We start from the raw sequence: 14,661 nt of genomic DNA, 5'->3' as shown, positions 1-14,661 counted from the left end.
TGGCACGTGGTTACGCATCGCAAGATTGAAAAAATAACATAATTATGCAGACTCTTACCTCGACTCGTCGCTTTCATCTTGCGGCTCACCACTTGACATGCCATCATTGCTGTCTTCTTCCTGTTCCAGCATCTCAGAAAAACACTGAATCTCAAGAACCATTTCTGCGCTATCATCACCGACCGTTCGCGAACGCTTTGCAGCCGACGCCATGCTAAAAACACTGACCCGTGCTGTGCGTCGTGTAGGCCACATTGAAGTGTTTTAGCACAAATTTGTCACGCTCACGTGCTCACGCCAACAAATTTCGATGCGATCCAATGTAACGCGAATTTTTGCGATTGTGTTTTCGTCATCGATATGATCGATATGATATAAAAGATCCCGACGGCAATGAGTTTCAATTAAATTCTCATTTTCGGCAGCCTGCTTTCATTTTCTCATCCTTATTTCTATACAGTAGTTTGGGGTAGGCTTACAGAGACATTCATCTTTATCCCTCCATGAAGTAGAATATTGGATTATTCATACACACTTAGCAAAAACCTTCATGTATCAGTTTACTACTTACCTGTCACCGCCTCATCAACAGCTTGATACCATGCGTAGAAACCGTCCCCTCGTCTGTGATGCTCCCCTCTGGTGTTAAAGCTGATAACAGCCTCGCCACTTGTTATCAGAGCAAAGAAGTCTTGTGCATGTCCACACATGAAGGTGGCAGCACCACTTTCACCTTTGGATATACCAACCCAGTCGTTCGACCTAGAAAATAATTAAAGCAAATTCAATTTGACTGTCTGTGTGACTGATTGACTAACCGACCGACCGACCGACCGACTGACTGATTGACTGACCTTTTTATTAGTTTATTAACAGAGGGCATGATGGAAGGTAGAAGGGAAGGGAGAAAGGAAGGAAGGAACGAAGGAACGAAGGAACGAAGGAAAGAAGGAAGGAAGGAAGGAAGGAAGGAAGGAAGGAGGGAGGAAAGGAAGGAAGGAAGCAGGGAGGGAGGGAAGGAAGGAAGGAGAGAGGGAAAGAAGGAAGGAAGGAAGGCGGGAGGGAGGGTGGAGGGAAGGAAGGAAGGAAGGAAGGAAGGAAGGAAGGAAGGAAGGAAGGAAGGAAGATAGGTAGAAAAGGACGGGAACAACGAACGAACGATCTATCGAATGAGTGAACGAGCGAGCAGAATAGGGAATAGATAGGGGTAGGGGAAATGAATGGTAGAAAAAAAGAGAAAAAGAAGAAAAAGAAGAAGAAGAAGCAGAAGTAGAAGAATAAAGAGGAGGAGGAGGAGAAGAAGAAGAAGAAGAAGAAGAAGAAGAAGAAGAAGATACTTTATTTATGTGTCAGTTGAGGATCTAGCTCCTAAGTGACAAGGAGCTAACTGAGGACACAGTATATTTAAAATGGAATTTCCAAATATATACAATAAGAATTACCTAAAAATATACTAATTAGAACTGAAGTAATTTAAAACGCATTGTAAAAATGTAAAAAGCATTGAGAATACTCTAAAAAAAATTATCAAATTGAAAAAAAATTACACAAAAAAAACTTTATAGCTCACCAGCAGTCAGAATCCTCGTACTCTTCTAAACGGAAATCGCTAAAATACACCCATATGGCTTGGATAGGGGTAGAGTGGTTTGGTTGAATGGACCAATGACACTGCTGCTTTCCACCATACTGACAAGGTTTATTAGGACTCGCTATCGTACCGTTAACGTCGGTTAAGGTACGTAACCCTTCACAGGCTTAAAAGAACGAGAAAAATATAGCAATACCATGAGAAAAACTCACTCAAGTTCACATGCGCATTGAGTCTAAATGTTTAGCGAGAATTCGCCAAAGTCGAGGTAAATATTTATCACTTTTCACCCACATTAAGATGAATAATTGTTGTAGCCTATACCAAACCAGTAAATAGCCAGCTATAAAATTAATATAAGCGAAAAAAATCATTTTCAACGACAACTACTGCGTGTGCGCGCACGACCGTGAGAAGAGCGGGAAAGGTCAGATGACAACGGCAGGCAATAGACAAAGCAATTTTAACATTTTTCGCCCGCAAATAGATTTATGTACATTTTAAACTGACAGTTGTTAGTTTCTTTTTATTAACGCATAAAGGTGAAGAGTATGATTCGCGTAGTGGCTTTTGTCATTGCTTGGAAATTTTACATTGAAGTTGAAGTTGCAGTGAGACTTGCTACTAATAGTGAATTCCTATGGAGAATCCACCAACTTTTGAAATGTGCATTTAGTTGCGCTCAATATTTCAACTGGACAAGGATATCACTGACTTTTGAGAAACCACGAAACTTCGATGTTGATCAGTATTTGACGGCCAGAAAACTTTGCGGAAATCAACGAGTCCAAGATTGATCAATCCAAATACAAACCCGAATGGTTGGCAGGATTAGATCGTGTGCAAAGATTTCTTGACTTTTGAAAAGATATGTCTAATCGATGCTCTTTGGTCTCGAGGGAGTTTGGCACCACGTCAAAGACCACTGCTCGGGTACGTGCTCAAACATCTAATTTCGGGATTTTTGTAGCTGAAGATGGTTACAGCAGGAACAGAAACGTTTTGTTGTAATTTTTAAGCTAGTAACAACATTTTTTTAATCAAGTTTTTAACCATGCCTGGCTACAAACTAACTATACTTATGAAAAGAACGTATATTGATCGCATTGCTTTCTAACCCATCCTAAAAATAACGTTAAGAGTTCCAGGAACCTCGCTTAAGAGGACTGGAAGAAAATGTTTCTGTTCTGATACCAAAGGCAGTGAAAGAGGAAATCATATCGTTTTGTTTTGTTTTGTTTTGTTTTGTTTTGTTTTGTTTTGTTTTGTTTTGTTTTGTTTTGTTTTGTTTTGTTTTGTTTTGGAGATGAAAAACAAAGGGCAAAACGTTTGGCTTTACTTACCGGTGAAAATTTCTCTCTCACTGGATGGTCCAGATCCACCTTGTGTAAATCCAGAAACACTGATATGATACTGCCATCCTGGAGGAATATTACAAAGCTTGTAATCGGTATTTGGAGCCATAACATCAACATGACCAGAATGACCAGCAGGGTTGTCCTCTGGGAAGCAAGCAGTACGGTAGTAAATTTTATAGCCAAGAATTACACCGTTTCGATCCTCCTCAGAAATTTCATGCCACTTGATTTTCACACAGCCGGACGCATCGATCTCTAAGTCGTCCATGTGAGGTTCTCCGTCAGGAGCTACAAATAGATCAACATGGCGTAGTTAATGAAAGACTGACCAAAGTTTCTATATATCCCATGCAGTGATTTTAATAAACTACAGCGCCAGCATCGCACTGTACATGATGTCGATGCTGCAAAAGGGCATTTCATAAAGAGCAGAAGGAAACCATCGCCAAAGGGAAAGTGCGATGCAAACGCTGCACGTGAACCATGTATGCATCCTGCAGAGCGCGCTAGCAGTCCTTTGCGAAAATACAACTTGAAATGCGGGTATGTGAAGTACCACCTGAACCGGTTGAGATCTTTTTCATGTTGTTATTGCCGGTGAACTGAATGCTGCTATTGTAGCATGCGCCAGTCAGCTGATGATAGCTAATTTTAACTGCGTTGGACATGGTGGATGAATCAAACCAGTGGTGATTCGATACTTATGCCAGCATTGCTCACTGGCAATTTCAAGGTTTGGAAAACTTCTACTGATAACATTTGGGTGATTTCTTTCGCAAGGAATTATGTTGCGAAACAGCGGACTCAATCTGCCACGAAATGATATCATCAAATCTGGTACCAGCCGCTGCACAAGTCTACAAGCGCATGCATCAGTTTGACAAAGAGTAATATAATTACATCTTAATTGAACCGAAGGCATATTTCAGCGTGCTTTAATGAGTTCTAACGGAAAAGAGAGAGTCAAATCCAAGTAATCCGCTACGAAACCTTAAAAAGACGTTCGTCGCGCCATTAATTTCTGCGCACGAAATCCATGTCGCAACGTCACGTTATGTCATACATCTAGCGCGCTAGCTAAGGACGAAATACAAACATAAATAGGGTTTGGTAACGGTTGCGTTAACTTCACGCAAAGTTTGCTCTCTTAAATTGTGCCTAACTCCTACCTTTCTTTTCATAGATCAATTTCTTTACCCCATTTTTTTTTCCTTTTAACAACAACAACAGAAAAAAAAAGAAAAAAAAATCTATCCGTGAGAAGTTACAAATAATTATTTCGCCTTTTCTGCTCTTGTGCGACCAAAGTTTCGTTAGACTGTGGAAGGGTAAGACTAATATGTATTTCTTTTCAAGGTCTATTCAAAGTCAAGGAACGATATCAGCGAAAGTTAACTTAATTAGATTGTTCACAGCCTCTCTATTTACGCACGCGAAAGAAAAAGTGAACGTTTATGTCGGTCCCCACCCCCTACCCAGTCAAGTCTCACGTTATTCTATCCACGCGTTCAACAATCGAATAAAAATACGAGAAAAATAGAGGGCTGTGAGCAATCTAACTTTATAGGCTGTGTTGAATTGAGTACGGTTACCTGATCTAAATTTCGCATGTGTCTTTTAATCTGCTAGTAGTACGCTAAAATGTCTTACTCACCTCCTTCGGGGGTCTGGACGAGGAATTCCTCACTTCTGAAAATTTCATTGCTTTTGTCAACGACGTAAACAGTAGTAGTGAAATTTCTGAAAACGGGCGCGCCTGACAGTTCAGCGACTAACGTATTCGACGAGTTGAACATAAAGAGATAGCGGCCATCATCGTCATCGTCATCATCATAGCCATGGTGGTGGTCGTCATGGTCATTACTCTTTGTCTCATTCATGGATATGATGAAGAAGTTGTCGTCTATGTTAGATGGAGAACCACTCAAATCTACAACAACTTTCCCGTCCTGGCTAGTGCTGGAAGACAAGTACCATGGAGTCGGCGAAGTTGGAAGAGCTTGATGGAATTAGAAAGATCGTTGTCAGATTTTGATGAGGTACGATGATCTCACGGTTACTGTTCGTGTGATTCCCTTAGTTAAGATCCTGAGATTGTTAATTTGAATAATGTAAAACCCATGAGCTTTCATTTTGGACGCATGTTTCAATCATTTATCCTCTGCAGTCTTTGGTTTGGAAAACGTGCTTTAATGTATTTTTCTAAGGCATAAAGTTCCCAACATGCGCAGTTGTTCTCTGACTTCCACGTAGGGGCCAAACCACCCCCCAAATGTTTCGTCAGTTCTTGGGTATTTCACATTATTTCACATTACTTAAAAAGTATTGACTCTTTCTACACCAAACTTGGCAGATGAGCAGGAGACCTATTGCCAATTATATTTACGTGAAAAATGTCAGTAAATGTCAAAGTTGTGACGTCACAGTGATGACGTCATGTTTTTTTGCCACTTTTGAAGTTTCTAATATGCATATTTTTTACAATTTGTTCGAAAGAGCACATCAAGGGGAGTTGAAACCTGAAAAAATTTTGTCCATATCTCAAAAATTAAATGAAATATGGCATTTTTAAATATGAAAAATAACTCTGCAAAATATGGGATCCCCCCCTTGAGAAAAATCCCCAAATTGGAGCCGTAATTTTGTTCTAGCAAAAGCAGCTATGTTGCATATGTGATGGGCCAGATGACTAAAGCAAAAATAAAGAAGAAAATCGGAATAAAAAATTATCCTTCTAGTGTTATTGCGTTAAAATTAGTTTTGTTACGTCATAACCTGTGACGTCACCGGTTTTTTTTACTGTTAATACCATCCTAACAAAGCGGAAAATCAAATTTCTAAAACCATACGATTTTTGACATCATCAAGCTTTCCATTCTTCTAGATTATTAGCCCTCCTAGAATAAAACTGAAAAAAATAAACCAGAGGGACTGACTTAAGAAAGACAGTATGGTTAAGCAAATTCCGGGGGGGACAACAAAAAAATCTTTAACTTACCATATCTCGAAAAATAATCATCATAGCAAAAAACGGTTTCCGGCATTTTACTCCTCAAGTCAAGGCCTTTCCAATGACATAATCTTTTTATCAGATTTTACAAAAAATTATAGCACGTTTTGGTGACGTCATCAATTATGACGTCATAATCTGATATTTTGTCACAACTTCCAAATTGAAATAAACTGGAGAACAAAGAAAGCTCATCTGCCAAACTTGGTTCAGAAATATATAAACCAAGCAAATATAGCCTTCATGAAACATTAGGGGGGTGGTTTGGCCCCTACGTGTTCTCTAAGACAAGAATAAACCTCATCACATGCTGGCGTTTAATAGAGAGTTTACCTGAATAAAGACTTTTCTCTCCTTCCAAAATGACGAATTCCGATCTAACATAACTCCATTCGTGTCTCATGTGAAGCTTCACAGTCAGAAAGCTTGATCCATCAAAACGCACCTCCTCTATCTCACCATGAACCGAGGAACAGCCGCCATGATGAAAGATCTCTGAGTCATCGCTCGAAAATACCTTAGCCCAACCGCTGTAGGGGCAGCAAGAATAACAACAATTTACAACTATTTAACTGTCAGAATTATTTAAGTTCAGAAGTAAATAATGTTTAATAATGATATTTTAACGGGAAGCTTTCTCACCCGTAGGTGATCTACAGAAAGGTCCCGATCCAAAATAGCATTAAATTATTAAAAGATAAATACACAAATTAAAAAATATATTAACACCTTTGGGCCAATTAACGTTTAAGTTATGCCTCAATTGTTTCTTTCGTTTTTTGTTTCTTTAAAAGCAATCCTCATACATTCGAGTACTTGTTTTTCATTTTGGAAATTAACAAATAAGGTATAAGTAATTAAGTTTGTATTCCTACATTGTACCTCGAGAGCACCTATCCAACACGAATCCGTTAAGGGTCGTTAAGATTAGGTCATGAAGCAAGACAACGTCCCATATTGTATGCTTTTCTTCGATTTTGTTGCCATAACTGTTTACAAAACATAATTTATAGTTGTCATGATTTACGGTAGTGGAACTTCCAAAATAAATCTTGGCATTTTCGTAACCTCCTTTGATGTTTACTGAGCTTCATAGAGCCTTCATAATGCATTCCCCCCTAATTAATATGCAATATATGCAATAACTAATCATAAAAAAATAAATAAATAAAAATAAAAAAATAAGATACGTTACTCGCAAGATCTTAATTGGACATCGTGGGCAGCAATGTATAGTACTGGGTCACTTAAGCCGGGATTGTGTATTGTCCAGCTGCAGTATAGTTCCTCCCAGTCCCATTGAGTGACGTTAAACTCTCCGAAGTGTCCATAGAAACTACCTTCACAACCTGTCAGAAGACAGCGATTGTAATTCAAGGAATGAATCAAGGCGTGAATGAATCAACCAGTCAATCTACCAATCCACTCATATCTATCCATCCATCCATCCATCCATCCATCCATCCATCCATCAACTTATCACCAATCAATCAGTCAATCAATATATCAGTCAACCAATCAGTCAGCCAATCGATTAATCAATCAATCAATCAATCAATCAATTAATCAATTAATCAATTAATCAACAGTTAACAATCAACCGTCGGTCGCTCGGTCGGTTGCTCGGTCAGTCAATCAGTCAGTCAGTCAATCAGTCAGTCCGTCAGTCAGTCATTCATTCAGTCAGTCAGTCAGTCGGTCAGTCAATCAATCGATTACTCCTTAACTCAGTCAATCAATCAATCCATCAATCTACCAATCAGATTAAAATCAATCAATCACTCAATCAATCACTCAATCAATCAATCGATCAATTTACCAATCAGATTAAAAAGGCTAAACAAGGGCACTACTTGATTACACACTTACCAACCATAAAAGTCTCCCAATTCGATTTTGGTCCTACATCAACTGTAAATGCAGCAACCGAGACCTGGTACCTTCTGCCACCGTCTAAGTCATCTAGAATGACCTGGCTTTCTGATGAACTGACGTTAACGCTCCGTCCCAATTCGCCATCATCATACCACTCGTATTCATTCTTGTAGAATCTCAGGTAAATGATGTACCCTAGTAGCTGGCCGTTTGTGAATTCGTCAGGAAGCGGATCCCATGTTACCAGCATTCTGTTGCCGGGCAAGGGTTGCAGGTCTACATTTTCAGGTGCTATTTCAGGAGCTAATAAAAACAGGTCAAGAAACGTGAGCCTCGTTACGTTACCATAGATACACAATCTAGGTCTAAAGCTCTGTTACCTGGGCTACACTGTACTTAAAATGAATGTGTACATGATCAGATACATGAGAAGTAAATTTAGCGCATCCAACCGTGACTTTCTGATACTGTCTTTAAAACGCTGCTTCTTTTAAGTCATTGTAAGGCGAGTACAAACGTTCTCATAATTAGCTGGTCGACAACAAGAAAACTTTAATATGCCGTAGCTTTTTAGCTTATGTGGCTCTCTGCTTACGACCCCTCACTCCTCCATCTTCCCTTCCCCCCTTGCCTCCCCCATCTGTAAACTTAGATTCATAATTTCGGTCATAATCCTTTGTTATTATCCAACTGTAGCGAATACCGTCCAAATAAAAGTACAAATATACAGCGATATTGTACAGTTATTTGTATAGTAGCAAACCTGTTTGCCGGACTGGTCGATCGGCGTGCGCACGCAAAACTGTCACACTCTCCCTCTTTCACTGATAAATATGTTGATTACAGCAGTTGGATAATAAATCTCTTATTAGATGTTTTGGTGTGTAGTATCGCTGTATATTTTTACTCGCTGTTTGTATTTTGACTCGCCCTACGGGCTCGTCAAAATATGGTACAACTTGTAAAAATATACAGCGATACTACACATCAAAACATCTAATACGTTATATGTACCCAGTGACTAGCCTTACTAAAGTTGCGTTATTTTCGAAAAGAGAGGGCGCGTTGGAGGAGCATATCTGTGGAGACATCACAATAAATATAACAAGAAGCCGCGATATCCAGTGCCTTGGCCTCTTCCAGGCGCCCAGTTAGTTGGGGCGCAGCGCCAAAAACGGCGTAAACTGATTATTTGCTCAAGTGAGAGCTAATAAAATTCTTCCAGTTAAGAATAAGTAAAAACAGGTAAACCACAATGATTGTTGCATAAAAAAATAATAATATTCGCTTCATAAAACGCACCTCCTTCCAATGTTACCACGGTAACGTTCTGACTTGAATAGCCTTGGCTTATTCCAAAATCCCCCATAAATGCAAGGAGGTCAAAGACGTAGTTAGTACTTGTCTTAAGCAAATTGTTTATGTGATAAGAATCATCATACTCGTCCACTGGGATCAGTACGGATACATCTCCATCTACGTCTTTGTACCTCAACCAGAGGTTTTCAATGTGCTCATCCAGGGGAAACGCTGTCCATTGTGCATCAGCAGACATTTTGCCTGTGGTTACTGACAGGTTCCAGGAAGATAGCTGAGTTACTGGAATAGAACCAATGTAAGAAATAAAGACCCTTGTTTAAAATCGCGTTACGTTCATGTCCTTGAAGGGTTGTTAGGGTGCTTGGACTACCCCTACACCTTTGCAGATTTCGTGTAAAAAAAAATAATAAAACAAAAAAATGAAAAAACACAAAACAAAATAAAAACAAAACTATGAAAAAGTCAAGTGTAACTTGGCTCAGCACGTGCTTGAATTACCGTATTATTTTTTCTCGTGGCTGCGACAGCTACTTGTCGAAATTACCAAAAAGTACAATCTGCTCAGAGGTATAATTAATCTCTAATAAACAGACCGATCTCCCATACACATAAAATCATATAATACAAAAGTAACTAATCATTGACCGTGAATAAAGCAAAAATGAACTAGTTGTGACGCTGCGAAGGGTTATTCTGGTAAAGACTCAAGTGACTTCCTTCTTGTCAAGGTAAACGCTTAATTGATCTATATTCAAAGTATACCATTGAGCTCTGATCCGACGCCTTGATAAGATGTAGAGAAACCCTCTCCACGTCTATAATGTTCTCCTCTTGCGATAAAGCTGAGGTCGACGTGGTTATCCGATATAAGAACAACGAAATCGCCTATGTCTCTACAAATAAAGGCATCAGTAACATTTCCGTTTGTCGAGAAGCCAATCCAATCGTTAGCCCTGTAAAAGAAAAAAGTATCGATAAAGAAGATTATTCAGCGAGCAAATATGTCGCTACAAATGAAATTACCATTGGCAATCCATTCGTTAGATCTATAAAGGATAAAAACAGTAATCGAGAGAATTATTTAGCGAGAAAACAGACACGCAAGCAAAAGAAAAAACATGAAAAGTGGACAAATGACCAAAGAGACAAACGGACAAATAGATACAAGAAAAATGACAAAGCGCTCAACAAACGAGCACATGAACAAACAAGCAAAAGAACAAAAAAATTCACACGAGCAATTAATGAGTGAATGAAAACATGAATGAACCAACCAACCAACCAGCCTACCAATGAAAGGACGAATGGACGAATGGACGAATGGACGAATGGACGAATGGACGAATGAATGAATGAATGAATGAATGAATGAATGAACGAAAGAACGAAAAATAGAATAAAGTAAAACAGAAAAAAAATGACCACTTTGCTCATCGACATATCTATATAACTAACATGATATACAGTATGAAGACATAATTGATCATGGCAGTCATGTTATAACTAGGATCATCAATCATGTCTTGATACCCTTCAGTCCGCAGTTCAAAATATGATCTTTCATATATTCACTTGTATTATATACAGTCTTACATAGGATTATTGCTTTAAAATGTTGGTAAAATTCTAAATTGACCTACGCACCTGCAACCAGAAGACTCCTCGTAAACTTCTAAACGACTGAAATCCTCAAAGTAAATCCATATCTCCTTCGTCGGGAAACTTGTGTTAGGTTTGATGGACCAGAAACAGTGCTGCTCTCCGCCATAATGGCAAGGTCTGTTAGGACTCTTTACCTCGCCCCCTTCATCGGTCAATGTAACCTTGCCCCCACAGCCTTAAAAGAAGAAGCGCATTTTCTGATTAATGAAATCATTGCCCTCGTGTGAATTGCGACCTAATATTAACGTATGTTATGGTATACATCGTTTTCCATCTAGTTTATTTGAATTGCTTTTGTTTGTTTGTTTGTTTGTTTTGCTAATTTGGAATATGAAAGAGACGCGGCCGCCTTATGTTTAGGGGGCTGGACTCCAGGTTGAGCTCTCCGGACCGGGATTTCTGCATTGCATGTGATTTTGACAAGAGATCAGGTCATAGCCTATTGGTTCTTGCGCAAGATATGTTACTCGCAGTGCCTGTCTCCTTCCGCGTATGTAAATGGATATTGGCGAATTTAATGCCTTTAGGGTTTTAGGTTAACCCTGAAATGGACTGCATCCCATCCAAGTGGAATGGGAGAGGGGTTAAGGAGTGGCGGGGGGGGGGGGGGGGGGGAGGAGGCGGGAGATGGGAGGTTTAAAATTCTCCAAGACCGGGGTAAGCTCCGGCGTTATCGAAGTTGATGAAGTAAAGCTGATAAATGTAAATTAACCGACGTGGCGAATTTACTCTGACGAAAGTTAATGCTCGAATCTCCAGCTTCACAATGGACTTAATCAACTTCAAGTTATAAACGGCTTACTGTTTCACTTGCTCACCGGCCTCGACCAAAAACTAATAACTTTGTTCATCCATTGTCGGTTTTTTTCGTTCCTTCCTTGGCTTTTTGTTTGTTTGTCTTTTTAGTCATTTATTCCCAAGTTAAAACAATGGACTTACTAGCGAAAATGTCGTCTCTGTGATGGACTTCTCCAGCTCCCGTTGACGTAAATCCTGCAAAATCAAAACGATAATCCAATCCCGGACTGAGATCACAAACCGTGACGGTCGTACTTGGTGCGCTGACATTAACACTTCCATAATGAAAATGCGGGTCGTGCTCTGAGTAGCAACTTGTTTCCCAGTTAACTGTATAGCCAAGAATTCGGCCATTACGATGCTCTTCAGAAATTGGATGCCAGTCGAGTTCTACGCAGCCGTCTTCGTCGATCTTGTAATTGTTAAAGTGGGGTCCTTCGCTAGGAACTACAGATCAAAAGGGTGTGGTTAGGAATAAACAGACAGACTTCAATCGCCAACAAACAAAAGAAACAAAATCATAATATCAAATATAAGGATAATTTGTAACTAATAGACAGGGTAGCACCAGAGTGCATGGGAATAATAACAGGGTAACAATAAATAATAGCCCTCACTTGGCGTGAAAGTATGTTCGGATATTTATAACGGGGACATTATCTGTTCCGAGAAGCGAACAGCCGGCTTCCAAAAGTGAAGCTCGAGGAAACTATGGGTCCTCTTTTGGAGCGCTTTGGAGATAAAGGCTATTGTGTTTATTATCCTTCAAACACTTTTTGCAATACGTGGATCTTTTTAAAATTGGAGAATATCATTTGGATATTCCCCCGTTCTAACTGAGGCAAATTCAGTCACGTGACGCGTTCACGTGTAACAATTCGAGCTTCTGTATTTTGAACGAATTGTTACGTTGAAAGTAGATGCTGAGGAAGACCATAAATCAGTACGTGAATTGCAGTTATCTAATTTCGAAGTAATAAAGGCATGAACAACAATTTTGGCACTCTCTTCTCAACGTGCCTTCTAATTTTGGCGAGATTTGTTTTATGAGATAATGGGAGTACTTGCAACTTGATTTTATGTGTTCCTTAAGGTTAAAACAATTGTCAAAAATAACGCCAAGATTACGTGCCGAGAATGATGGTACAACGCGACGGTCACGTTGCCAATTTGAAGAGAGTCTAAAGTGGGCCAAGAGGACACTATCTTGAGCTGATAAAAACAATTTCAGTCTTCTCTTGATTCAATTTAAATAGAAATCACGACAACCAACGATTCAATTTAAATAGAAATAACGACAATCGCCGGATGTGTAATTTGCTTTGAACATTCATATTTTACGATTAATCGAATCTATCTAAAAATTCGCGATCATGATTGGTTCTCCGTGTATCTTTTGTCACGTACTCGACGAGCGATCACGTAGGTGTCCAATTACAGGTATACAATTAGAACTTTTTGTAATTGGATACCTTAATTGGATACCCAAGTAATTCGCACGCCATAATGAGGCGCATTTTACCAATCCAAATAGACTGAGTGCCATTTCATTGGTACCAATCATACCATTGGTACTAATGGACGAGTAGAATACACCTTGTTGTAAATGAGAGAAGACGTTTGCCCGCAGAATATTAGGCTTTAATTACCAAATCTCTTACTAACACAAAACATGGCGGCCAACTGCAACCACGTGGCAACCACAAGGATTGCAGGCTCATATAATAAAGTTAAATCACACTACATGTACGACACAATGAATTATAATGTAACGTAACACTCGCAGTGTTCAAGTCACGCAACACTCGCAGTGTTCAAGTGTCTAGAGGGCCTTTAAGAGGGCCTTTTGCAATGTCATTTACACCACACACCTTATTCCGAAATGGCGGTCAATTTGTTATTCTTTTGTTTGCATGTTAATTAGCCCTCTTTGCCTCATTTTCACTTCAAAATTCTTTTGCATGTTGTACATGTTGACGAGGCAAAGAGGCCTAATTACCATGTAAACAAAAAAATAATAAACTGGCTGCCATTTTGGAATAAGGTGTATGCACCCTACTCAGCCTGAAACCATGGGAAATATTCTAAGTCCTTATAATGAGATGCATTTTACCAATGGAATACAAATGGGTTGTGTGCCATTCCACTGGTACCAATCGTACCATTGGTACCAATGGACTTGTAGAATGCACCCCTACTCAGCCTGAAGTCATCATAGGAATCACAGACGGTTACCTTATAATCAATAATTAATCATTTATAATCACTAGCAGTATCCTTGACTTAAGTAGCAACCCAGAATAAAGTAATGCCATAACATATTGTACTCACCACCCTCAGGTGTCTCAATGGTTATGTCTTCACTTCTGTAGATGTCTTTATTTATGTCTACGAGGTAAGCAGTCAGAGTGAAATTTGCAAAAACAGGGAGATCCGATACTTCAGCCAATGTCCGAGAAGCATTCTCCATGTGTAGATATTCCATGGGTTTATCGTCATCTTCATCATGATGGTGGTGATGATAATGGTGGTCTGACTCAATCATAGTGAAGGATGTTATAAAGAAAGCGACATCTTCGTCGTCAGGATGAGTGGAGAGATCTACCAGAACTCTACCGTCGTGTGAACTGCTTGTAGTTATATTCCATGGAGCCACAGGTGTTTGAGCTGGGATAAATGGACACGTTTTACGTAAGGTTATGGCATCTTTTGTTTTCGCACCATTTTATACGTCATTACATAAAAATATATTCCAGCACTAGACAACATTAAAAAGAATAGGTGACATTGTCTCATGATGTCAGAAAGGACGAGACACGACAAGTTTTGCTTCCGGGCTTAATTTCAAGAAGCATGCGCGAAAGCTGTCACTAAAGCGTGATTTGGGAGACATTCATAGATCTCAATAATATGAAAGTAATATATCGGCCCATCAGTGTGTCTGGTTGTCTGTCTGTCCGTCTGTTTGTCTGTCTGTCTTAAAGTCTGTCTACGCGTCCGTCATTCTGTCTGTTCGTCTAACTGTCTGTCTGTCTCTCCGTCATTCT

The 14,661-nt window shown here is 39.4% G+C and overlaps 4 protein-coding genes across 4 annotated transcripts; all 4 read right to left on the bottom strand.

Annotated features, from left to right (window-relative positions):
* Nucleotides 1-59: 59 nt before the first annotated feature.
* On the bottom strand, nucleotides 60-2,713 carry LOC149110857 (protein SpAN-like). The gene is made up of 3 exons (XM_089292340.1): nucleotides 2,710-2,713; nucleotides 1,571-1,757; nucleotides 60-762 (listed from the first exon to the last, which is right to left on the bottom strand). The coding sequence occupies exons 1-3, from the start codon at nucleotides 2,711-2,713 to the stop codon at nucleotides 564-566; spliced, it is 390 nt and encodes a 129-aa protein (XP_089148466.1). The 3' UTR covers nucleotides 60-563.
* A 100-nt stretch (nucleotides 2,714-2,813) lies between these two features.
* Nucleotides 2,814-5,026, bottom strand: LOC149110856 (MAM and fibronectin type III domain-containing protein 1-like). Its single transcript, XM_089292919.1, has 2 exons — nucleotides 4,604-5,026; nucleotides 2,814-3,237 (listed from the first exon to the last, which is right to left on the bottom strand). The coding sequence occupies exons 1-2, from the start codon at nucleotides 4,827-4,829 to the stop codon at nucleotides 2,927-2,929; spliced, it is 537 nt and encodes a 178-aa protein (XP_089149045.1). The 5' UTR covers nucleotides 4,830-5,026; the 3' UTR covers nucleotides 2,814-2,926.
* A 1,204-nt stretch (nucleotides 5,027-6,230) lies between these two features.
* Nucleotides 6,231-8,271, bottom strand: LOC110047138 (MAM and fibronectin type III domain-containing protein 1-like). Its single transcript, XM_089292339.1, has 3 exons — nucleotides 7,829-8,271; nucleotides 7,155-7,308; nucleotides 6,231-6,489 (listed from the first exon to the last, which is right to left on the bottom strand). The coding sequence occupies exons 1-3, from the start codon at nucleotides 8,082-8,084 to the stop codon at nucleotides 6,231-6,233; spliced, it is 669 nt and encodes a 222-aa protein (XP_089148465.1). The 5' UTR covers nucleotides 8,085-8,271.
* Nucleotides 8,272-11,643: 3,372 nt separating this feature from the next.
* On the bottom strand, nucleotides 11,644-14,525 carry LOC149110855 (MAM and fibronectin type III domain-containing protein 1-like). Its single transcript, XM_089292918.1, has 2 exons — nucleotides 13,946-14,525; nucleotides 11,644-12,061 (listed from the first exon to the last, which is right to left on the bottom strand). The coding sequence occupies exons 1-2, from the start codon at nucleotides 14,157-14,159 to the stop codon at nucleotides 11,727-11,729; spliced, it is 549 nt and encodes a 182-aa protein (XP_089149044.1). The 5' UTR covers nucleotides 14,160-14,525; the 3' UTR covers nucleotides 11,644-11,726.
* Between the last annotated feature and the right edge of the window lie 136 nt (nucleotides 14,526-14,661).

Source organism: Orbicella faveolata, unplaced genomic scaffold, assembly GCF_042242905.1.
Source record: "Orbicella faveolata isolate gen_17 unplaced genomic scaffold, um_ofav_v1 contig_24, whole genome shotgun sequence".
NCBI lineage: Eukaryota > Metazoa > Cnidaria > Anthozoa > Scleractinia > Merulinidae > Orbicella > Orbicella faveolata.
The sequence above is the reverse complement of the archived record's forward strand: the minus strand, read 5'-3'. Positions and strand labels throughout refer to the sequence as shown.